Raw genomic sequence first — 26,876 nt, 5'->3', positions numbered from 1 at the left:
TCATTGGCTATATTTAAGAGGGAGTTTAGATGTGGCCCTTGTGTGGCCAAGGGGATCAGAGGGTATGGAGAAAAGGCAGGTACGGGATACTGAGTTGGATGATCAGCCATGATCATATTAAATGGCGGTGCAGGCTCGAAGGGCCGAATGGCCTACTCCTGCACCTAATTTCTATGTTTCTATGTTTCTATGTTTCTACACTATACCCCGCCCATCCGCTGTGCGTCGCTGCTGCAATCCATCTCGTTGGCAATACAGTTGTTAACCTGAAAATGCAGTATCCGCAATTACCTGTCCGAACGTTCTTGCCATTTTGTTGTTTCAGTTCGTATGTTTGATTGTTACAAAGCTTTACAATACCACTCCCCTCCGACCTTTGCCTTAATTACATAAGACACGTTATCGTAGGCATCTTTTTGAACCGGCAAATACTCATTTAAAGGTTAATTATTCTCCATTACTGACCTGCGACTGAAAGTCTCACTGCTTCACTGGGCTGGGATTGAAATTGCCTTGTTTCGACGGAGATTCCATAACTACATTGGTACATGCCTGCTTGACGTGTGCCGGTAACCGGAAATGTTCCAACATTCCATTTTTGAAGGAGTTCATCAGCGGTGAGTTCCACGTAATTTTGATAGAAGGAGATAAAACCAGCCTCCACCCTGTGCAGGTTGCATGTAACGGTGACGGTCTCTCCGTCTACGTATACCCCGGACCGTTGATCGAAAGACAACACCGGTTGTACGAGAGTTTCTGTGAGGAACATAATGGACACACGTTAAATGTGCATGTTGACGTATTGTGGGGCATAACATTCGTTCAGTGGATTTGCAGACACCGGGTGTCGAGCTTTGACGGGAGACGAATTCGTAAGTTGTTGAAATCCATGGACTTTGGGGATTTTCACTGGAAATCTGCTGCAAAGAGGAGATCTGGAAATATATGAACTTACATTTCTTAATTTGCGGAATACATGTAAATTGCAATTTACTCAAGAAATCCAGTTTGGAGATAGTTATGCTTCTATGTAAGAAGGATGGCAAGGAAACATCTGGGAAATGTAAACAATTAAGCCTAACGTTTGTGGTGGGTCGGTTGTTGGGGATAGGATATATATGCATTTGGTTAGGCAAAGGTTAGGTATAGTGCACATGCATTTGTAGGTGGGACGTCGTGATTGAGATTTGAAAAAGTAACGAAGAAGGTTGACGTGGGCAAGTTCGAAGACGAGAATTTTATTGGCATAGGTCCCACTTAAAGCAATGCAATTCTTACTTGTAGAAGCACGACAGAACAAGTAAGCATTGCACCTTGTCAACAATATGATATATGAGAGGAAAAACAAGTAGAGTGTGTGTGTACACACATGCATACGTACGAATAACAAAAACAAACAAACAGTAATAGTACAATAATAACAATAACAGTCCATGTGCAGAGCTTATGTGAGGTTGTATTGTATAATAGCGTATTGGCTGTAGGGAAGCAGCTGTTCCCGAACCTAGGCGTCACAGTTTCCAGGTGCCTGTACCTTCTTCCCGATAGCAGGGGTGAAATTAATGTGTGGTCAGGCTGATGTGGGGCTCTAATGCCATTGTTCGGCTGCAACTCCAGTTAATCCCTTCGATGTTGTGGAGGTCAGATCCCGTGAAGGGCCGGCGAGTGTCCACAACTATTTGCAGTCTTATTCGCTCCTGGGCCTACAGGTTTCTGTACCAGGACGTGATTAAACCAGTCAATGGGCTCTCTGTCGTACACCCGTGGAAGTTCAAAATAGACCTATTTGACATACCGAATCTACGTAATCTTCAGATGCATTGATGTGCTTTCTTTATATTTGCATCAGCGTGCTGGTTCCGGGAAAGATCTTCATAAATATGCACACCCATGAATTTGAAGCGTTTTATTCCCTCCATCATCTTGATATGGACACATTAATGGGTCCTCATCCTTGGAGAACATGAAGATTGGGTGACCCCATTGATGTGTATAAGGCCACGAGGGAGTAGGGTAGATGCACGGAGCTGTTACCCGAATTGGAGAATGAAAATTCATGGGTAGAATATATAGAACAGGTTTAACAGGGCAATGAACAGATGCGAGCAAATGTATCAAGTTTTGGCAGGGCATTCTATTTGAAAAGGTTAGACGGGAACTTTTTCCATGCTGTACGTATCTTTGATTGTGACAACCCATTTTCAATCACACCACCAAATTGGTAAACCTCATGATTCTTGTATTCCATTGTAAAAAATGGATAATTGGAACTCACTATGCAATGACCATGCAGAAATGTCAAATTTTCATATGGCTGCACTTACCCACCACAGTCAGAGTCACATTTTCGCTGGTCTGTGACAACAGCTGTCTTTTGCCAATTATGATCCCGTACCGACATGTGTATTGGCCTGCATTGTTTTGGCTATAGACGGCAAAGGTTGCAATATTCTTCGTTATCGAAAATTGACGAGATGTAAGCTGTTTATAATCCCTGTAAAAGTAAATCTCGTGGTAATCTTGATTCACTGTACACGTCGTAGTTGCAGACTCTCCTTCTAAGTACACGCCACTCATTTGATCAAGGGACACCTCTGGTTGTTGCAGTGGTTCTGTAACAAAGCATGTAAAAGATAACGAGGCAATGCCGAATACACTACTAGACATATTTTTTCGCGTCATTCCTGAAAACATAAAATCGACCTAAATGTCTATATCTTTAACTTCAAACAATAATTTTTGTTCCTCTCGTGGAAAAGACAAAAACTAATTAATTGCAATGGAAAAAGAAATAGTAAGTTCCCGAAATTAAATATACGAAGCAAAAAATCGTTTGGTCCCAATGGCTGTGAAATGCAATGACGTGCACTGTATTTGCCTCACGTGCCAACTAGTTGGGAGCAAAGATCGGATTCGGGTGACTTGGCGAAGCCCGTGCACGTCAGCTAGTAACGAACAGTTTTCCATACGAAGTGGGTCAATGAACCTTTGAATAATACCGTATGGAAATAGCCCCCTCGGCCTAACTCGATTATGCCGACGAAATTCCGATCTACGATAGTCCCGTATGTCCACGTTTGAACCACATACCTCAAAACCTTTCCGATTCAAATATCTGTTCCAAGCTCTTTAATTGTTGGTAGCGGATGTGCCTGAACCAATTTACCTGGCATCTCTTTCCATGCACGAATCGCCCACATTGGTAAAAAGTTATCCCCCAGTTTCATATTAGATATTTTCACTGTCACCTTAGACACTTGCAATCGTGCTATAGATTCATTAGCACTGTGCCAATGACCACTCTCATGACGTCCGAGAAATAAACATACATCGTTCACCATCTGCGTACTACCATCAAGTAAATTGCCTAAACAATTGAACCTGTGGACAGCAGCTGACGGAATCGTGCGTAGAAAACGAAGTGTGGATTAACTCAGCGGGTCAGGATGCTCCTCTGGAAAACATGGATAGGCAACATTTCGAAACTGAACACGTGTGCTGACACAAAGACATGGCCTATCCATGGCCTTCAGATATGCTGTATGACCGTATGACCCAGTGTGAAGAAGAGGTTCGGCCCGAAACATTGCCTATTTCCTTCGCTCCATAGATGCTGCTAAACCCGCTAGGTTTCTCCGGCACTTTTGTCTACCTATGGCGTATGCATTGCTCAGTTACTCCAACACTTTGTATGCTACGCGTCGTCGTAGATCCTATGCCCTCTCACTAGATCCCATGGAATCTAACATTACAGAGGACGAATCCGCACTTCCGACATTTCACTAGACATGCGCAATGCTGGAATGGTGCATCTTGCCAATGCACTCCTGTTCACACACTCGAGGTCACTATCCTTGAGAAGGTGATAGATGGTAACTACGATATGCAACATACCAGATCCACATCAGAATGCAGAGAGACGAGGTGCCTGGTTTATTCGTAAATCGAAATACAGGATTTTGCATGGAAACGGCTGGAGATTGTTTATTGCAGAGGAAACCAAATCAGTGTGTGGATCCGTTATACTAAAATACCCAATAGGCCGCGTCTGGCCGTGATAATGAGCAATTCGTCCCCTCGGGGTTTGGACAACCGTTTGAGTTCAGTACAGTGAAGTTTATAGAGTCACACTATGAGTGTCACACAGCTTTTTGGCCGACTTATCCATGCCACCCATGATGTCCCATTTATACGAGTGCCACGTCCCCGTGTATGGAACATATAGAAACATAGAAACATAGAAAATAGGTGCAGGAGGAGGCAATTCGGCCCTTCGAGCCAGCACCGCCATTCTTAGTGATCATGGCTGATCGTCCCCAATCAATAACCCGTGCCTGCCTTCTCCGCATATTCCTTGACACCACTAGCCCCTAGAGCTCTATCGAACTCTCTCTTAAATCCATCCAGCGACTTGGCCTCCATTGCCCTCTGTGGCAGGGAGTTCCATAAATTCACAACTCTCTGGGTGAAAAATATTTTTCTCATCTCCGTCTTTAAAGTCCCTTTTATTCTAAGAATCCAGCTAAGCATTTCCTATCCACGTACCTCCGAAAATGTATTTTAAAAGTTCCACTACAACTAGCATCAACTATCATCTCCGGCAGTTTGTTCCCATTACCCACTACCCACTGAGTGAAAAAGCTGCCCCTCGTGTTTCCATTAAAACATATGCCATCTCACATTAAACCAATGGCATCGGTCATGATTCAACTTCTCGCGGAAAAAGACTTAATGCATTCACTTTATCGGCACACTTCATGAACGTATGCAGATCTGTAAGATCACATCACAGACTTGTGCCCACCAGTGTAATGAAGTCCTATTAACGCCAGCCTCTTCTTATAGCTGAGTCCCTCAAGTGGTGACAACATCATCACAAATATGGTTTGCAGTCTTTCCAGTTTAACAACCCCTAAGCAACACTGAACACAATACTCCAAATCAAGCCGCACCAACGCTTGAGCAATTCAAGGGTTCCATTATTTAATGGATCAGTGAATCAATTCGTTGATACGACGATTCATTGATACTTTATTGTCACATTCAATTACATACAATGAAATTATTTGTTTTTGCATACAAGCTGATACAATCATAAAGCAGTTCTCATCTATGCAGCACATACAGATTCGCTTCTGGCACCCACACATTAAAACAAATTATAACCCAGTCAGTTGCGAACTGGTGGAATTATATGCCTCATGCGGCAGTGGATACATTCAAAATAAAGTTAGATAGAGCTCTTAGGGCTTGCGGACTCAAGGGATATGGGGAGAATGCAGGTGTAGATGATCAGCACATTTAATGGCGGTACTGGCTCGAAGGACCGCATGACCTACTGCTGCACCTATTTTATATGCATCCATCTTATCTTCTCGCTGCTGGGACTCAGGTCTGCCGCAGCATTTGGCCGCAAACGGTCACGCTCACGGAAATCACTTCGAACTTGGCTGCCCCTCGCCGGCTATGCCTCCGTTCTCGACTGTCCCCGTTGGGTCCCCCTATGTTCTCGGTTACACTGCGTCCTTTCAGAAGCGCTCCTCCCTCCCGGCGGTGCGTGTCCCCCTGCGATATTGGTGAACCGACCCCGCATCTCTTGAGCCTTTTTACGTCGCGCGGTGCATCTCGGGATATGTATGTCTTATAACATCCTAATATCTAAACTTAATTTCCCGACTGATGCAGACAAGTGCATTGAAAACCGTGACCATACTTTCGAGGGACGTTCCAAATACGTCCAGAGAGATAAATTGGACTTGGCGTACGGTAGTGATGAGGCAGTTGCTGTAAATAAACGCGCATATCCGAGCGAGTGTGTATGTGTTCCGGTAGAGATGCACTATAAAAAGTGTATTAGAATATGCCTGGATAATATGGTTAGGGAGTTGGTGAGACACAATGTCACAATGGGATTCCCTGCGTCGTAGGATATGTGAAGACTATTTCCAGTTCTTGTCCCCCATGTTTCTTGAATGATGCGAAATTGCCGTTGCGTTCGCAAGAGAGTGAAAACATCCAATGTCCTAATCATAACCCATTACAATATCTGAACATAATATGTGGAATGTTAAATTGATCGACATTTTTAAAGAGCGGGTTGCCATTTTAAAAAGTAAAGACACACAGTCGAGGAAAATAAAGACTAAATATCTAGTTTGATTCCATCAAAACTCTTGACGGTTGCCGAAACTGTTACTGAGTTTTCTGCTTACCGGGTACAATTAACGTCAGAGTCTCGCTGATCTGCGATAGCAAATTCCTCGTTCGGATCAGAGCTCCAAACTGACACTGGTACCACCCTCCTTGATTTCTGCTGGTGACACGGAATCGCAAGATGTGTTCTTTCGGATAGAGATGACGAGATGTCAATAATTCGCCATTCCTGTAGAAGTAGACTGGGCCACGGTATTTTCCGTTCATATTGCAAGTCACGGTGGCCGTCTCTCCCAGTAAATACACCCCAGTCATTTCATTGAATGAGACTCTCGGCGTTGGTAGTGGTTCTTATGTGACGTGAATGAAAGGAAAGACAGATCAATTAATGTTTATAATTACATGGCTTTGTAGAATTATAAAGCACGGAAACACGCCCTTCGGCTTAAAGTGTCTTTCTCGAACAACATACCTTTTTAAACTGGTCCCATTTGCCAGCGTTGATACATATCCTCTAAATCATTCCCATCAACATACCGGTACACATGTGTTTTAATTGTAAACTTTTGATTGCCTCAAATACTTAATCTGGCAGGTCGTTCGACCTACTGTGTATGGATGAACTATTCTTGTGTTTCATATTGCATATGCTCCTCTCATCTAAGTGAAGGAAATAAAACCCTCTGTTGTGAAGCAGTGAATTGACTGAGCCGTTATGATATCGTGCGGTGCTGGAAGTGAATGAAATAAACTTGTTGGGGATCTAGTAACGGAACCATTATTGATCGCCGACCTATCACAAGTAGGTGACACACGCGTCAGGAATCGGCATTAATTATGGGGCATTCGCTGTAGTGTTCCTGCTACCTTGCTTGGCACGGCTCAAAAATGATAGCATTTATTTCGAGAAGGCTTGTTTACAAAAACAGGGATGTAATGCTGAGGCTTTATAAAGTGCTGGTCAGTCCGCATTTGGAATGTTATGAGCAATTTTGGGCACTATAAGGGTGTGCTTGTTCAGGGGAAGGTCCAAATGACGTTTACGAACCATGCAAAGGAATGAGTAGGTTAAGATATGATGAACATTTGACAGCACGGGGCCTGTACTCGCTGCATTTTAGAAGAATGAGAGGGGACATTATTGAAACCGACAGAATAGTGAAATGCTTACGTATAGTCGATCTGAAGAGGGTGTTTACACTAGGAGGACATTCGAAGACCAGATATCATAGCCTCAGAGTTAAACCACTCTTTCAGGAAGGAGACGAGGAGTAATTTAAATGTGAATCTTTGTGGGGCAGTGGAGGCCAAGTCAGTGGATATGTTTAAGGCAGAGGTAGATAGATTATTGATTAATACAAGTGTCAGGGGTTATGAGGAGAAGATATGAGGATGGAGTAAGGGGGGAGAGATCGATCAGCCACGATTGACCAAATGGCCTAATTCTGCTTATCACATGATCTTATGACATGATGAAAACTTCAGAAAACGAACGTCAACAAATTACGATTATGTGTAGATGTAGAAACACGTTTACGCCGTATTGTTATCCCACGCAAATCCCAACATCAATGAGTATCTGGTAATATCCACTTTGACGAAGTGAAGATGAGGCTTACCCACAACCGTTACCTTCACATAAGAACTTCTGTCGGAGATTATTTCACGATCCATGATTGTGCTTTTATAAACACAGGAGAAATCTTCCGTCGCAGTCTGCAATGTGCTTCCAACATCGAACGTGACGCGAGACTCAGACGTGTTAGCGATGGCTGTTAGAACGGGAGCAGTTTGACCTCTTCGATACAAGTAGAAACTGCTGCCTAAGTATGAAGGTGATGAACGACAGGTCAGCATTGCCGATTCCCCGATCACGAACACTTGGTCCGGACGGTTGGCGGATACTAATGGTTTATGGGGATACGCTGCAAAAAGGAAAATAAATATCGTGAGTTTTATATACTGCAAAACGCATGCAGCACATTCTATCCTGCCAGCCAGGTAAGGAAACGGACAGGTTTGTCGACAGACCTTCTCAACTTCAAACGAAATGGCAACGAGGTATGCATAATGTCCAAAACTTTAACAACTCCCTGATCTGAAAATTATAATCGAATCGGATGAGCATGAGATACAAAACTTCCGCCTTAATGGTTACAGCCATTCTTCCCCGCTGAGGATTACAACATAGATTATGGTTCCACGCATAGTGATATAGACTGCTGAGCAATAATCACTCTTCTCTGCTGACATACGTGCTTGCCAATGTGACGCAGTTAGAAGAGCTGCAGCCTCACTTGGCCAGACATGCGGGTTCGATCGAGACTGCGGATGATGACGGCATGGGCATAGTATCATTTCCCTGTGACCTCATGAGGTTTCGTCCGCGTGCTCTAGTTCACTGCCACATCGCACGAAGCGTGTGTTTGTTGGTTTATTGGCCTCTGTACAAATTTCCCCTCATGTGTACGAAGTGTATGAAAAAATGGGTAGCCTATGAACTACCGTGAACGGGTGATCGCATAGAAACAAAGTAACACATATAGAAACAAAGTAAATGTATGCATTAGTTGGCCATTCGGCCCTTCCAGATAGCACCGCCATTCAATCGGAACATGGCGGATCGTCATCAATCTCTACCCGTTCCCTCCTTTCTCCCCTTATCTCGACTGCGTTAACCCTAAGAACTATATCTAACTCACCCACGAAAACATCCAGTGAAGTGGCCTCCATTGTCTTCTGTGGCAGAGAATTCCACGGATTCACAACTCTGTGGGTGAAAAAGTTTTTCCCCATCTCAGGCCTAAATGGCCTACCCCTAATTTTTAAATGGTGACAGCTGCTTCAGGACTCCCACCACATCGGGAACATTTTTCCTGCATCTAGCCTGTCCAGTCCCTTGAGAATGTTATATGATTCTGTAAGATCCCCTAGCATCCTTCTAAATTCCAGTGATTATAAGCTCCGACGAAGCAATCGTTCATCATATGACAGTCCCACCATCCCGGGAATTAACCTGGTGAACCTATGCTGCACTCCGTCTATAGCAAGAATGTCCTTCCTCAAATTAGGAGACCAAAACTGCACACAATCCAGGTGTGGTCTCACCAGGGCCTTGTATAGCTGCAGTAGGACCTCCTTGCCCCTGTACTAAAATCATCTCGCTATGAAGGCCACCATGTAATTTTCTTTCTTCACAGCCTGCTGTACCTGCATGTTTACTTTCAGTGACTGATGTATAAGGACACACACGTCTAGTTGTATCCCCCCCTTCCCAATATGACACAAATCAGGTAATAATCTGCATCATTGTTCCTGCCACTAAAGTGGATAACCTCACATTTATCCACATTATACTGCATCTGTCATCCATTCTGTCATCTGTGGCCACTCACCGAACCTATCTGTCAGCCCGCAGTCTCATGTCATCCTCCACACAACTCACACTGCCACCCAGCTTTGTGTCATCCGCAAATTTGGAAATCTCACATTTTATTCCTTCGTCTAAATCGTTAATATATATGTTTAAAAAACTGGGGTCCCAGCACTGAGCCTTGCCGCATCTCACGAGTCACTGGCCGTCATTATGAAAAGGACCCGTTAATTACTACTCTTTGATCCCTGTCTGCCTGTCTGCCAACATGTCTCCCTCCATATCAACACCTTACCCCCAATACCATATGCTCTATTGTTGCACCCTAATCTCTTGTTCGGGATCTTGTCGCAGAATGTTTGAAAGTCATATATATCACATACACTGGCTCTCCCTTAAGCGTTCTACCGGTTGCATCCTCATAGAATTGCAGAAGATTAGTCAAGCATGACTTCCCCTTCTTAAAACCATGCTGACTTTGACCGCTCCTGTCACTGCTTTTCAAATATGCTACGATTACATCTTTATTAATCGACTCAAGTATCGTTCCGATTACCGATGTCAAGCTAACTGGTCTATAATGTCCTGTATTGTCTCACCCTGCCTTCTTAAAAAGTGGAATTACTTTAGCTACCGACGTTAGCATGACCGCCGTGATATCTATAGGCCAAAAGGCCTGCATCCATTGCGTATCTTTAACACGTAAGAGTAGATGCAACGTCGGCGCATAAAAACGCAATTGTTTCAGCTTGAATGGTTTCATTTTTTGTTGGAATTCCTGCATGATCCCCTGACACTGGTTTAATATTACGGATTCAAGACTCGTTTCGTCATCTAAAGATGGCTTGGATATTGGGTAAGTGGTGGCACGGTTTCGCAGAGGTAGAGTTGCTGCCTATCTCTCAGGCTGCTGACTTTACGGACATTATATGGTTATATGGTTATTTACGGACATAGTTTTGTATATTTGGTATACTTGTAACTTGTCCCTGGTGTGTACATGCTTATGTTAATGTGCGAAGATTGCTGCTCCGTGCGGACTCGGTTGCCGAATGGTCTGTATCCGCGCTGTGTCTCTAAATTAATTTAAACATACATGCTGTGTGATTCAAACGCTTCCAGGTGGCCAGTACTGCTCTTCATAGTTTACCTGCTATATTTACTTGCGTAGCTTCACTGAGCTGGGACCACAACCATCTCTTCTTCACAGAAATTCCATATCGGCACTGGTATCTCCCTTCGTCCATTTGGCCCATCACGGTGAATGTTCCGATGTTGCGTCTTCTGACTATTTGGTTTGAACTGAGCATTCGGCCGTTTCTGTAAAAATAGTAGGCCTCGCCGATATCTTGTGTCATTGAGGTGCAAGTTAGAGTGACTCCCTCCCCTTCCAAATACACCACCATCAGTGGATCCAATGATAAGATGGGGGGTGATAGCGGTTCTGTGGATGAATTTATCAAAATAAACAATTATTGTTGAAACGGAACTCAATATTAATGGATATATGTACTTTATGCGTGACAGCGATGTCACAAAGTAAGGGTTACTCTCCTTCAAACGTGGTCAACAATGGTTCGAATGAACGGTTCAATAACCCCCATAAGAGAAATGTTAAAAAAATATCATGTTTTGTCTAAATGTTCAATGAGAAAGAAAGAAGGAAAATTTACATGGAGTTATAGAATACGAAGCACGAAAATAGTTGTCGGGTCAACTCGTTCACTAAAATCATGTTGGCTTTCTGAGGTAGTTCCATTTGTGTGCGTTTGGCATACGTCCATCTAACGTGTTTATATCAATGCACCAGTCGAAATTTCGTTTAAACATTGTAAGTGTACCTGCAACCACAGCTTTTTTGGAACCACTTCCCATATATCTACCATTGGGAGAAACATATGCCGCAAAAATCCCTTCTAAATTTCCCCTTGTCACCTCAAATCTAGGACCTTCGTTTGAGACACTGTGATCCTGGGGCCGTCCATTTGATATATTCCTCTGAGATAATGCATCTACGTCAACGTTCCCTCGGGAAATATAGCCAACCAATCTAATCTCTCATTGTAACTAAATCCACCCAATCCTGGTAAGAACCATCAGAAATCCTAAAAGTTGTGCCTCGATTCACGTAGGGCTGCAAATAATTTCAGGAATATAGACCTGTGAACGTGCCATTGGCAAGTTATTGGAGACGATTCTGATCGAGAAATATGTATGCATTTCGGCACACAGTATGAGTGGTATATTCAGCATGGATATATGGGTCGTGTTTTACGGAATTGGTTTGATTTTTTAATTGAATAACCGATAAGGTTGACAAAAAGCATAGCCAGAGACAGTGGATATTAGGGAGGCCGTTGATAAGGTTCCAGATGATATGCAGTTCTGGAATATTAGATCGGATGGGACCCATTGGTAGCAGGCAAACTGGATAGACTACTAGCCTCATCAAATAAGTAAGAACCTCATCATTAGAGACCTGTGACTAGCGGTGTGCCTCAAGAGCGGTGTTTGGCCTATTGCTGGTTGTGCATTGTCCGAATGATTTGAATAAGAATGTACAAATGTGGGAAAATTTGCACAGGACACTAAAGCGAATGGTAACCTATACAATGAAGATGGGTATTTGGTAATGCAGCCGGGTCCTGATGAGGGTTATATAATACATGGATCAAAGGACTGCAGGTACATAGTGCCAATATATATCCTCACGTGTAGATGGAGTGGTGGAGAGGCTTTCGGTACACTGTCCATCATTAGTCAGACTAATAAGTACATACATTGGGATGTTATCTCTCAGTTATCAAAAAACGTTGGTCAGGTTGCATTTGAAGTCCTGTGCTCATTTCTGATCATCTAACAATTTGCAGGATGTCATTATACCGGACATGTGTGCTGGTATGATTTATAATGATGTTTGGATTCATGAGCATGGCAGAGGTTCAACAGCCGTGAAATTTATACATTGCAGCTCTGGTCACTGAGGGTATTTCTCATACAGATGTATAAAACCACGAGGGGATAGATCCGGTAACTGCCTTTTATCGGGGAATCATGAACCAGATGATATATGTTTATAGTGGGATGTTGGTGGGTATATGGAACGAGCAGCCACAGTAGGTAGGTCAGTCAAGTACCATAACATGTACACTACATTTGGACAGGTGTTTTGAGAGGAAACATTTCGGATGTTTCCAAATTGGGCAGGTGGGACTTGGGTAGATAGGCGATTTGACCGACATTGGGCTGATGTCTCTGTTTTAATCGTATCTCAATGTTTGACTATGACTTTGACTGGGCGACCAGAATGGCACAAAATACTCACTAAGGACTTTTACATTCATAACATGACGTTTTACCTTTTCAGCAGAAGAAATCAAACGTGCGCAGGGTGTTTTCACCACCCTGCGTGCGTGTAGCGCCAGTTTCTGTGCATCGGCAACAATGTTATCTATATTACTAAAAGTCTGATCTTGAGCACTTCCTGTTTTTCTGTTTCATGATTATAGAAAAAACGCTGCCACCTACGGCTGTGATCTTTGGCCATCTTACTCAGAATCCCTCTTCGCTGCGCAGGACAAGATACCTTTTTCAATCGATGAAAAATAAAATAATTATTATCGTTTTAAAAATGTTGAGAATCTCTCTGCTGCCCCTCTTGGTGGGAGGGGGAGGGACAATAAAACCTGGAACATTTGTGGCTCAGTCAGTCTCTAGAAGATGGGGGAAGTGAGAGGGTCACGTCTCTCAGTCTGAACTGTGAATAACACTGAGCACATATCCACTAAACTGTGAGTGCGGTTTTACTGATCTTGAAGGTCCTTAATGTGGTTTGAAAATGAAAATGTGGTTGGTTTGATGCAAAACCAATCCAGATGGTTGGTGGGTCTTGGGTTGAAGTAAAAGCACAGCATGTGGTTGGTGGTCTAAACTTGACAACTTCCACTTTGCACTATGTATTGATTTTAGATAAAACGCTACCTCATATGGCTGTGATTTTTGGCCATCTTAGTCCCTCACCGGCTCATCAGGTGCAGAGGCTTCTTCCCATCAATGAAAAATAAAAGTGTTATCAGTGTTTAAAGATGTTCCGAATCCCTATCCGGTCAACCACGCCATGAAGTCCACACTTTTTTTCCGGTGGGAGGAGGAGGGATTATAAAACCCGGAAGTGTGGGTGTGGTTCAGTCTCTGCTTGATGGGAGAGGGAGAGGTCACGACTGTCTGAGCTGTGAATCAACTGAACACACTGAATGTCTACTGAACTGTGAGTGTGGCGTTGTGTGTGATTTTATGGTAGTTTCACCCTTCTTGAAGTGGTACGAAACTGCACTTGAATTTGGTGGCCTTGCACCCTGCTTGAATAGGTATGAAACTGCACTTGAATTTGGTGGCTTTGCAACCTGCTTGAAGTGGCATGAAACTGCACTTGAATTCGGTGGTCTTGCACGCTGTTTGAAGTGGTGTGAAACTACACATCAATTCGCTGGCCATGCATCCTGCTTGAATTGGTGGAAACTGCACTTGAATTAGGTGGCCTTGCACCCTGGTTGAAGTTGTAGGAAACGGCACCTGAATTTGGTGGGCTTGCACCCTGCTTGAAGTGTTATGAAATTGCACTTCAATTTGGTGGCCTTGCACCTTTCGTGAAGTGGTAAGAAACTGCATTTGAATTCGGTGGCCTTGCACCCTGGTTGAAGTTGTAGGAAAATGCACCTGAATTTGGTGGCTTTGCACTCTGATTGAAATGGTAGGAAAATTAATTTGAATTTGGTGGCCTTGCACCCTGCTTGAAATGGAATTTCAAGGAATGGCCGTGAGTCAACTGCCAGCCCACCAGCCTTGAGTCAGCCGCCAGCACATCAGGCTTGAGGGACTGAGTTGCCACCCAAATAATCAATTTAGCCCACAATGTCCATCTGGAGACCAGTCCCTTCAGCCCACTACACCCACACCCATGCCAGCGCTCCAGAAAGCCCATTGTGATTAAAATTGGTGGAGCGGTGGAATTTTGCGTTCGGGACCGTTGGATCCCTTGTGAACACGGGACCCAACGGCTCGCACTTAGTCTAGTTTACAATGTAAGTCCCCCTTTGATCAACTTCTCAACATGCATTATTTCGCACTTGTCCGAGTTAAATTCCAGTTTGTTCTAGACCATGCCCTCGTGATTTACTTATTCGTGTACTCCTTGGAACTATTTTTATCTCAAGCTGACTAATCACTCCTTTTTCCAAACAGTTCGTCAATATCCCCAGAACATGGACAATTCTAGCGATGGAATGCAACGCGCCACTTCGTTCTTGTGAGGACTGGCACAAAAAATCGTACTCCATTTATCTCCCATCTTTTTATTCCCCATCATCACTTCGTCGGTCATTTTGCACCAGTCCAATGTCCAAACGTGCCTCTGTTATACATTTAAAGAAATGTTCACTAGCATATGTTATATTGCTGGCTAGCTTGCCCTTTGATGTATATGTTCTTCCCCTATTGCCTTTGTAGTGGCCTTCAGAACATCAACAGATAAGTGCTCTAAATCCTCTAGCTTCCCACTAATCTTTGAAATATTATGCGAATTCTCTTTTAGTTTTATGTTGTCTATGTTTGTCATCCACAGTCGCCTCATATTTCACTTGGAATTTTCATTCATCTTTGGGATGAAAATACCCCACGTCTTCCGAATTACTCCCATAAACTCCGACCGTTGCTCCTCCGCCGTTATTCCAGCAGGGGTCCCTTTTCCAATGAACTTTGGCCAGTTCCTCCCTCGAGCCGCTGTTGTTATTTTTACTCATACACCGATATATCTGATTTCATCTTATCCTTCTCAACATGCGGGTTGCATGTTGTCATATTGTCATGTTGTCACTAATCTGGTTAGTTTTACAATACCAGTTCCATAATTGCTTTTCACCAATACGCTCGACAACAATTTGCTCTAAGAAACCATCACGTAAGAACATTTATTCGCTTGCGATCCTAAACCAACCTGATTTTCTCAGTCTACCTGCATTTTGAATTTCCCCCATGACCATTGTACATTCCCTTTCTAACAAGCCGATTGTATGTCATGAATTAATTTGTACGCTACATCATGGCTGCTATTCGCAAGCCTCTATAAAGCTCCCATCAGTATCTGTTCACGCGTTCAAATTAATAGTCCTTCCCACAAGGGGTCTTTATATTCAGATCCTATTTCACCCCTTACTAAGGACCGAATTTCATTCCTTAAGTGCAGAGCTAGCCCAGCCGCTCTGCCCACGTGTCTGCCTTTTGGATAGGATGTGCCACCTTGGACACTCAATTGCCAGCTCCGATCCTATCATCTACTTCTCCATGATGCCCACAACTTCATACCTACCAATTTCTAACTGAGCTATAAGCTCATCTACTTTGTTCCTTATGCTGAGTGAATTGAAATATAACATATTTTTTAATTTAGTTTTCACCACCCCCCTCTCATATTTGTCCTGCCTGTTCCTCTTGTTAAGTTATTAAACAAGTCTTGAACTTTCTGTCCTTTTACATCTGGAGGCTTTAATAACTGTTTCTGCATTTTCTTTATTTTTACATTCATCCACACGTTTCCAATGTATTGAACCCCCACTACCACCATATCTATGGCTCTGGTTATTGAACTATTTGAAGAATATCCTGCTTCGAAACAAAATGCCTGCGAATGATACTTTCAGCCAGGAAGTGAGTCCCTTTCTCAACGCTGTGTCGTATACTACACACCACGTAATTTGACAGATTTAAGTGTGAAGTAGAATTATTTCTTCTGACATGTGAGAGGATCTTGGGATAAGGGAGCTTCTTAACGAGTCCACATCACAGGATTATAAATTGTTTGGCCAGAGCTGAACACACATCTCGGCATCTGCATACAATGTCTTCTTGAGCTTCTTGTGCTTGGCATAAGGGATGAATCAGAGACATTGTCTGTAAGCAACTAATCGCTTTGATCATGTGCAATGATGGAGTACGGTCGAAGTCGAAAGGTTTACACACACTGCAAAGACGTACAGTTATGTAGGTAAATTGTCTTGTAAATGTCATAATTGTCCCCGGTGTGTGTAGGGCAGTGCCAATGTGAGGGGATCGCTGGTCGGCGCGGAACCGTGAGCCCAAAGGCCTGCTTCCGCGCTGTCTCTCGAAACTAAACAATTATATTTACAGCCGCGTTATTTTCGTGAACCGTGAGAAGAAATTGCATCTTTCTTAAATTTTGATTGAAGTAATATGAAATTATGAACAAGTGGGTGAGCTCGGAAATAAAATAAAAATATTCTATGAAAGAATAGGATAGCTCGTGTAGAATTGCAAGAGATGGAAGAAACATTACACAATAACGTTCAACCATTTTTACTGCTGGGTAGGACATGAAAGTGAAGGATCTGAGATACATGTTATTACCGATCTTGATGACAATGTAGGTAACATTGTTAGCAAATCTGCAGATGACAGGGATTTAGATTTCTGGATAATTGGGATATCTGCCGGGGCAGGGATGATCTGTGTAAACGTTACGGCTGGAGGGGGATCAACATCCAAGCGGAAGGTTTGGTAATTCTACGTTTAATCTGGATAGGCATGGGGTGGGATCTCGTGCAGGTCAGCGGAACCTGAGAAACCAGAAATTGGTATGGATGGTGGTGTGGAAAAGGTTAGTTGTCAGAATGGGCAGGTGAAAGGCGGAGAGCGAGGACGAAGGATTGATTTAAACTTCACCTATTTAAATGCAAGGGACCTGACGGGTAAGGAAGATGCACTTAGGGCATGAGTATACGTATGAGTGACTGGGACGTTGTAACCATGACCGAAACCTGGTTAACGGAGGGGTATGACTGGCAGCTCCAATTGTAGGGCTACAGGAGCTTCAGGACTGAGTTGGATGATCAGGCATGATCATATTGCATGGCGGTGCAGGCTCGAAGGGCCGAATGGCCTACTCCTGCACCTATTTTCTATGTTTCTAGGAGAGACAGGGATGAGAGATTTGCTATCGATAGAGTGCACCGTAGGTTTACAAGGATAATTCCCGGGATGGCGGGACTGTCATATGGTGACAGAATGGAGTAGCTGGCCTTGTACACTCTGGAGTTCAGAAGGATGAGAGGATATCTCATTGAAACATATAAGATTATTAAGGGTTTGGACACGCTAGAGGCTGCAAACATGTTCCCGATGTTGGAGGAGTCCAGAACCAGGGGCCACAAATTAAGAATAAGGAGTAATCCATTTCGAACGGAGACGAGGAAACACTTTTTCTCACAGAGAGTGGCGAGTCTGCTGAATTATCTGCCATAGAGGGCAACGGAGGCTGGTTCACTGAATGCTATCAAGAGAGAGCTTGATAGGGCTCTTAAAAATAGCGAGATCATGGGATATGGGGAGAAGGCAGGAACGGGTTACTGATTGGGGATGATCAGCCATGAATGGCGATGCTGGCTCGAAGGGCCAAATGGCCTACTCGGGCACCTATTGTCTATTGTCTATTATCTATTGAGAGAACAATAGGAGAAGGGGGTTGCATTGTTGGTTAAGGTTGTGTTAGAGGTGGTATTACTGATGGTTCGTCTAGTGAGTCTATATGGCTGGAGCTGAGGGATGATACCCTTGGTGGCGGTGATAACCGTTTTGGGGGTGTACTACAGAACCCCGAGTAGTCAAAGGGAATTAGAAGAACAAATGAGCCGTGAGATTGCAGACAACTGCTAGTCAAATATGCTTGTTTTGTTAGGGAGCTTTAACTTTCCCATTATAGAATGGGTAAATCATAGCGTGAAGGGTTCAGATGGGGTTTTCTACATCAGTATGTGGAGGCCCCCACACGTGAGAGGACTCCGCTGGATTTAGTATTTTGAAATTGGGAAGAGCAAGTGAATGAAGTGTGTACGGAAGATACTTTTGGACTAGTGACCTCTGTTCGATTAGGTTTAAGATCGTTATGGATATGGACGGAGGAGGTCCACGTGTTAAAACTGCTCAACTGGGGTAAGGCCAACTGAAGGTATGAGAAGTATCGTCCAATTTGACTGGAGCTGGTTATCAGAGGGCAAAGGAACATCGGCCAAGTGGGATGCATTTAAATATGTACTGAAGAAAGCTCAAATTGGGAGGTCATGTTGCAATTGTTTAAAACGTTCGTGAGATGGCATTTACAATATTGTGGTCAGTTCTGGGCACCATGTTATAGGAAATATATTATCAAGCTTGAAAGGGTTCTGAAACGATTTACGAGGATGTTGCCAGGACTAGAGCGTGTGAGCTAAAGGGAAAGGTACTGTAGGCTGCGCCCTATTCCATGGAGAGCTGGATGATGGGTGGAGATCTTATAGGAGGAGCCAAGTCATGAGAGTAATAGATCAGATAGGTACACAGAGTCATATACCCAGAATAAAGGAATCGTGGACCAGAGGACATTGGTTCAAGGTGAAGGGGAAACATTTCTAGGAATCCTATGGGCAACTTTTTCACACAAAGGATGGTGGGTGTATGTAACAAGCTGCCAGATTAAGCAGTTTAGGTTGGTGCTATCCCATCGGTTAAGAAACAGTCAGACAGGTGCATGGACAGGACAGGCTTGGAGATATATGGACCAAGCGCAGGCAAGTGGGACTAATGTTGCTGGGATATTCTTGGCCGGTGTGGGCGAGTCGGGGCGAAAGCTCTGTTTCCACACTGTATCAATCTATGGCTCTATGGCTATGACAGGAAAGTGTACGATATCTTTGTACATGAGGAGGTATAACTATGTTTCAACAGATTCTAAATCAGTTGGGAAGGTGGGTCAAAGAGGGGCAACGGGAGTTTAACATTGACACGTATGAGATGTTGCACTGTGGTATGTCAAACCAGGGTAGGATTTGCTCGGTAAATCGTAGAACCGTGGAGAGTGCTATAGAACAGAGAGATATGTGAATTCCGATGCATGGTTACCTGAAATTGTCGAGTCAGATGAACAGTGTGTTGCAGAAGACATGTACTACGATTGGCTTCATTGAGATGAGTATGAAGTACTAATGTTGAGGCATCAGGGTCCAGCTATACAAGTCATAGGATAAACCACACTGTATGACGTTCTGGATCCGCAGCTACAGGAACAATAGCATTCAGTTGGAATTTAATTAACGATTCAACGGGATTTTATCTGGATATGGGAACTTGAGTTAAAGGGAAATGGATAGACAGGGAATGTATTATTAGCAATATGGGAGGCTGTGCGATGGCCCATTTGAGATGTGACCACTGAGACGCTAACCGCTGCTTACCCTCAAATTCGCTTTCATAGAAGAACCCTCACAATTATGGAGTCACAAAGAGTAGAACCATGCCATTCGGCCCAAGTCTCCATGCACAACAAGATGTCTTCGCCTCCAACACTTATCCTTCGACATTTCCGCCATTTCGCAGGGACCTCGCCACTAAATATTTTATGTCAATGGTGTAAGGTTAGGTAAGGGGGAGGTGGATCCTTGTACACCGGTCACTGAAAGTTGGCTTACAGGTACAGCAGGCAGTGAAGAAAGCTAATGGAATGTTGGCCTTCATAACCAGAGGATATCAGTATAGGAGTAAAGATGGTCATCTGCAGTTGTATAGGGCTCTGGTGAGACCACATCTGGAGTGGTGTGTACAATTTTGGTGTCCTAATTTGATGAAGGGCATCCTTGTGATTGAGGCTGTGCAGCGAAGGTTCACGAGATTGATCCCTGGGACGGCGGGACTGTAATAGGAGGAGAGATTGAAAATACTAGGTTTGTATTCACTGGAGTTTAGAAGGATGAGGCGATCTTATAGAAACATATTTAGATTACTAAATGTCGGTTCTTGACCACTTCCTGTTGTGCTGTATATTCATTTTAGAAAAAAAACGATGCCACTTATGGCTGTGATTTTTGGCCATCTGACTCAGAGACCCCCTCCGCTGCGCAGGACAAGAGGATTGATCCGATGGATGAAAAATAAAATAGTTATTAGTGTTTAAAAAATGTTGAGATTCTCTCTCCTGAAGGCCGCGCCCCTTCCGGAGGGACTTTAAAACCCGGAAGTGCTGAGTACCTCAGTCAGTCTATGCAAGATGGGGGAACGAGAGGGTCACATTTCTCATTCTGGGCTGTGAATAACACTGAACACATGTCTACTAAACTGTGAGTGGTTTTACTGACTTGTCAGTGCCCTTAATATGGTGTGAAAATAGAGTTTGGAAATGCTAAGCTGTGTTGCCTTTGGTCTGAAAATGCTGAAGCTTTGCAAATGTCCATACATCGCAAAAATAGTTTTCATCCAGAGAGTTGCGAATTTATGGAATTTCCTGCCACAGAAGGCAGTCGAGGTCAAGTCACTGGATGGATTTAAGAGAGAGTTAGATAGAGCTCTGGGAGGTAGTGTAGTCAAGGGACATGGTGAGAAAGCAGGCACGGGTTATTGATGGGGGACGATCACCCATGATCACAATTAATGGCGTGCTGGCTCGAAGGGCCGAATGGCATCCTCCTGCGCCTATTTTCTATGTTACTATGCTTCTATGTTTCCCCATCTCCACTCCTTTCCGCAGGAACCACTTTCTCCGCAAATCGTTGGTTCACTCATCTTTTCCCGCCTAAACCAGCGCCTCCCCAGGCATTTCCCCAGCAACCGCCCACCGTGGGCTTCTGTATATCGGCGAGACCAAAGGTAGACGGCGAGTTTCGTTGAACACCAATGTCTATGTAATCTCCAGTTTGCCAACCTCTTCGCATTGCCGAACTGAACGTTCTGTCCTTGTCCTCCTCCATTGCCAGAATGAGGCCGCCGGGAAATTAGAGGACCTGGAGTATGGTGTAACATTTTGGTCGCCTAATTATAGGAAAGATGTTAACAAAATAGAGAGAGTACAGAGGAGATTTACTAGAATGTTGTCTGGGTTTCAGCAACTAAGTTACCGAGAAAGGTTGAACAAGTTAGGGCTTTATTCTTTGGAGCGCAGAAGGTTAAGGGGGGACATGATAGAGGTCTTTAAAATGATAAGAGGGATGGATAGAGTTGACGTGGATACGCTTTTCCCATTGAGAGTAGGGAAGATTCAAACAAGGGGACATGAAATGAGAATTAAGGGACAGAAGTTTAGGGGTAACATGAGGGGGGGCTTCTTTACTCAGAGAGTGGTGGCTGTGTGGAATGAGCTTCCAGTGAAGGTGGTGGAGGCAGGTTCGTTTTTATAATTTAAAAATAAATTGGATAGTTATATGAACGGGAATGGAGGGTTATGGTCTAAGCGCAGGTATATGGGACATGGGGAGATAACGTGTTCGGCACGGACTGGAAGGGTCGAGATGGCCTGTTTCCGTGCTGTAATTGTTATATGCTTATATGGTTATATGCTGCTGATTTCTTGCTTGGGGAACTTATAATTGAATTCTCTATTTATCACACTCGATGAGTGGACTTTCCGAAAGGTAACGCGCTTCTTACGCGAGGATATTCTTCTTCTACCCTACTTAGCCACTCGTCTGGGCTTTAAAATGCCCAGCGTGGTCATTGTAAAATGATACTTTTTTTTTCTGTTTATAGCCGGATTCGTCTGATCTTTCTTTAGAACTTCTTCTTGAATCAGTATTGATTTAGTACAACAGGGTTTATTGTCCTACTTGAATTTGATTCTTTGATTGCTTGTTCACGGCCCGAGGTCAATGCTTATTTCGCCATTATAGTTTATACTTGTAACATACTATGCTTCAACCTTCATCATTTGATGTCGTTCAGTTGAGGACCCGATTGATATTTGGTGTTGATTTGTCGTCGGCATGCGGTGACTAACAATTTGCAGCGGCAATTTAAGTAAATTCCTCTCACCCCCCCCCCCCTCCACATGAACCCTTCGTCCCGCCTCGTTGTTTTACCAGTTTAATACTTCACATTCTTTTCCATTTGAGGTTACACATTCCCTAACCAATAATTAGTTTATCAGGCACCGTCCTGCTGGAGGTAACTTCTGGCCTTCCCTAATTGGTCCTGTTTTTTTTTCCCACCTGCTACTTTAAGGCGGAAGAAGGATCCCGAACCGAAACGTCATCCATCCTTTTTCTCGAGAAATGCTGCCTGACCCGTTGAGTAATTCGACCACTTTGTGACTATGCCTCAACTAAGCTCGTCCAATTTATTTTCCAAATGCCAATTAAATATTATTTCCCTTGCTTCACCTTCCCTTTATGGCCGGTCATGTACCCAACACACTGTGCGTATATAGGTTATCCATCGAGTCCCTGTTAAATCGATCTCCTCTCACCTGAATACTATTGGTTTCACTATGTGGGGAAAACACTATCCCTATATCCTCCTCGCTCTTTTCCATACTTCTATAAGATCATCCCTCAGCTTCCAGGATAAAGTCCCAACCTGCTCAATCTGTCTCTGTAGGTCAGATCCTCAAGTTTGTACGGTCTTAGCGTCGGGGTGGGGGTGTTGTGTGCACAACATGTTTGTCCTGTTTTCATTTTCGTGACGTTTCATAAATATTTCATTAGATTATTGATAAGTCGGAGCAAACTAAAGACACAATTCTTCGATCACGTTACCTGTTATATATAATTCAACTGCTCTGCTATAGGGCGACAGCACTTGCCTCCCGGCAATGGTTCTCGAGTCTCGGCAAGTGTATAGTCCTTGGTCCCAATCGAACATATGATCAATGCGCAGTCTTGCCCAACGCCCTCCTTCATCGGTGGGAGTAAGTAGCTCCCTGTTCCTGTAGAAATTGAACGGGCTCCCGCTATTAATACTCAGGCTGCTGCATGTGAGCGTGGCCGATTCTCCTTTCACATATACGCCCGAATATTGGTCAGGAACAATTCGTGGCATCAAGACATGATCTGCAATAATATTCTGCTGGTTAGATTGTATGCGCAGGATAAGAAACATCTCACATTTGATTTTAGTCTTAACACTATAGCGCCGCACGTAAAACGTGCAAGGTATAAAAAATGAAATACATGTCTGGCACTGAAAGCGTGATCAGATTAAGAAGGTGCAGATCTACAACTGAAAGGAACGTCAATGGTAGAATTGGGGGGGGGGGGGGGGGGGGGGGGGGGGGTTAAGCGATAGTAGTGGCGGCAGAATATAATGGGTTAGAGTGTGGCTAGTATGAGAATAGGTGCTTTATTTACGGTGAGGTCTCATTGGGCTGTTCATTCATTGGAGTGAGAGGAGTGAGGAGACAACGAGGAAATAAAAGGGTATTGGCAACTAAAGAGTTGGGATGCGGATATGGGGCGTATGTATATGGGGCGAAACTTCACGGACGATGGTGCGCTGCCCAGATTTTTTTTAAGTATGTGATGTGTTGTTATATTTGGGATAAACTGCACAATCATTTGAGGTTATTTAGAAGTGAACACATCACTAGGCCTGAGCGAAGTATAACCCGGCCTGTCAAGTATATTAAGAATAATCGATGGTTTGATAGCAAACAACATTTTTCAAACGGTGTATAACAGGTATACGGAACGCGCTGCCACAAGAAGTGGTCGGCACGGATAACATAACAAGATTTAGAAGACATTTGAACAAGCACATGGATAGAATAATTTCAGAGTGATATGGGTACGACGCTCGTTATATACGCCAGCTTAGATATAGGGCATCTTTGTCGGCATGGGCGAATTCAGCTGAAGGGCCTGTTTCACTGATATGTGACCGTGAGATCACCTCGATTCTTCCAAATGATTTAAATCTATTCCTAATGTTTAACATTTAGCTATTATGCATGACGTTACCTGTATTCACTGGGTGGGTCCGTGGGCGATGACACCCTCGTCAACGGTCTGTCTGTATTTTCGTCTTCTGTGTTACTTTTTGTGTGTTTTAAAAAGTTTGTTTTATTGTTCTCTGGTTTGTTTTATGTGGGTTGGGGGAGGGAGGCGGGAAAAACTTTGTTTCATCTCTTACCTTGCCGGAGATGCGATTGTTTCCGGATCGTATCTCCGGTCGCTCTGCGGCATAATATCATGGAGCTGGAGGCCTTGCTCGAGACTGACTTCGACCCCCCACCGCGGGGCCGTGGACTTACCATCGGAGCCTGCAGTGCCTTGCCGGGTACTGATGCTCCCTCCGCGGCCTGCGCATTTAACCATCTCGGGTAGAGTCCGATGTCGGGGCGCTCCAAAGTCGCAGAAGGTTCGACCAACCCCGGCCCGGGGTCCGTTCCGTCGGTGCGGGGGAGCTGAGATCGCGGGTGCTTGTTCGCCCCGACGCGGTGGGCTCGACCACGGAAGAAGAAAGACAGGAAGGTTCGAGGCACCCGACCGCGGGGGATGAAAGAAAGGAAGAGATTGAACTGTCTTGTCGCCTTCCATCACATTGAGTAATGTGGAAGAGTCACTGTGGTTTATGTTAAAATGTATATTGTGTTTCTTGTTACTTTTTATGGATTGACTGTAGGGCAAGTCAAGTTCCTGTATGTGGCAAAACATACTTTGCTAATAAAGTATGATTATGATTCTGATTATGATTATGATTATGATGATGATGATGATGATGATGATGATGATGATGATGATGATGATGATGATGATGATGATGATGATGATTATGATTATGATTACGAATATGATTATTATTATTGATTAAGGTTATGATTATGATCATGATTATTGATAATTATGATTCTGTGTAACATGAAATATATAAATTTCTAGCACTGGTACAGGACAAGCTAAATGCAGTAAAAATGTTTCCAATGTTGGGCGAGACCAGAACCGGGGGTCACAGTCTTAGAATTGAGGGCTAGTTGAATCAAGGGGAGAAGGCAGGCGCGGGTTATTGAGGGGGACGATCAGCCATGATCACAACGAATGGAGGTGTAAGGCTCGAAAAGCCGAATGGCTCCGCCTGCATCTATTTTCCATGTTTCTATGTCCTTCGGCTCTCCATATACGTGACGAACATGCCGCAATCTTACAGTAACCTCCTCACCCTGCACTTGATCCACCCCCCCCCCCCCCCCCCCTTCCCACCCAATCCCCGATTAATCACGTCGTTATGCAAAAATATCTTACGTGCCCTTATCATGTCGTCTTCCACCTTGGCCACTGTCGGTGCATTGCAGGCCTCCGCAACACGCTTTGCAAAAGGAATACTTTGCAAAAGGGGGTAAACATGCCCTCACCACCCCAAGCCAAGCCCTGCATTATTGAAGTGCACATACGATGAATTTGCCTTGGTTCATGCAGAAATGTTGGGTCGCAGCCCTTGGGTTCCTGCGCTGTACCCATATAACCATATAACAATTACAGCACGGAAACAGGCCATCTCGGCCCTACAAGTCCATTCCGAACAAATCATTGTAGATCAATGAAGTACCCTTCAATGATCTACGAAGTGTGAATCTTTGGCTCGAGAGTCTTCGGCGAGGAGGCTGAGGAGAGGAGGCTACGCAAAAACTCTGGCCAGTGAGAGACAAAAGAAGGGTGATGTCAAGCAAGCTGATTCAGTGTGGCGCTTGCAGTATGTGGGATGCCAAGGACACCGCTGGTGCCTCTGGCTGCAACAAATGTGTGAAGTGCATTACGGTACAGCTCCTGAAGGACAGTTTTGGGGAACTGGAGACACAAGTGGATGATCCCAGGTTCGTCCGAGAAGCTTAGTCGTTCCTCGACGACTCCTACTAGTCCTACATCAAGATTGTTACACCTAAGATACTGGTAGATGTAACACTGGTGGGTGACGGTGAGAAAGAGAAATGGAAGCTGATGTAGCACCTCACATTTGCTGATAAATGTGAGGTGCTACACCTTGGCAGGACAAATCAAAATAGGACGTACATGGTAAATGGTAGGGAATTGAAGAATACAGTTGAACAGAGGGATCTGGGTATAACCATGCATAGTTCCTTGAAGGTGGAATCTCATATAGATAGGGTGGTAAAGAAAGCTTTTGGTATTCTAGCCTTTATAAATCAGAGCATGGAGTATAGAAGCTGGGATGTAATGTTAAAATTGTACAAGGCATTGGTGAGACCAAATCTGGAGTATGGTGTACAATTTTGGAAGGATGTCAACAAAATAGAGAGAGTACAGAGGAGATTTACTAGAATGTTGCCTGGGTTTCAACAACTAAGTTACAGAGATAGGTTGAATAAGTTAGGTCTTTATTCTCTGCAGCGCAGAAGGTTGAGGGGGGACTTGATAGAGGTCTTTAAAATGATGAGAGGGATAGACAGAGTTGATGTGGACAAGCTTTTCCCTTTGAGAATAGGGAGGATTCAAACAAGAGGACATGACTTCAGAATTAAGGGACAGAAGTTTAGGGGTAATATGAGGGGGAGCTTCTTTACTCAGAGAGTGGTAGCGGTGTGGAATGAGCT

The 26,876-nt window shown here is 44.0% G+C and overlaps 1 protein-coding gene across 1 annotated transcript; it reads right to left on the bottom strand.

Annotated features, from left to right (window-relative positions):
* Positions 1–350: 350 nt before the first annotated feature.
* Positions 351–8,713, bottom strand: LOC129714291 (uncharacterized). Its single transcript, XM_055663851.1, has 3 exons — positions 6,213–8,713; positions 2,325–2,612; positions 351–756 (listed from the first exon to the last, which is right to left on the bottom strand). Exons 1-3 carry the CDS (start codon positions 6,466–6,468, stop codon positions 458–460), a joined length of 843 nt encoding a protein of 280 aa, XP_055519826.1. The 5' UTR covers positions 6,469–8,713; the 3' UTR covers positions 351–457.
* Positions 8,714–26,876: the final 18,163 nt, after the last annotated feature.

Source organism: Leucoraja erinacea, chromosome 38, assembly GCF_028641065.1.
Source record: "Leucoraja erinacea ecotype New England chromosome 38, Leri_hhj_1, whole genome shotgun sequence".
NCBI classification, from domain to species: domain Eukaryota; kingdom Metazoa; phylum Chordata; class Chondrichthyes; order Rajiformes; family Rajidae; genus Leucoraja; species Leucoraja erinaceus.
The sequence above is the reverse complement of the archived record's forward strand: the minus strand, read 5'-3'. Positions and strand labels throughout refer to the sequence as shown.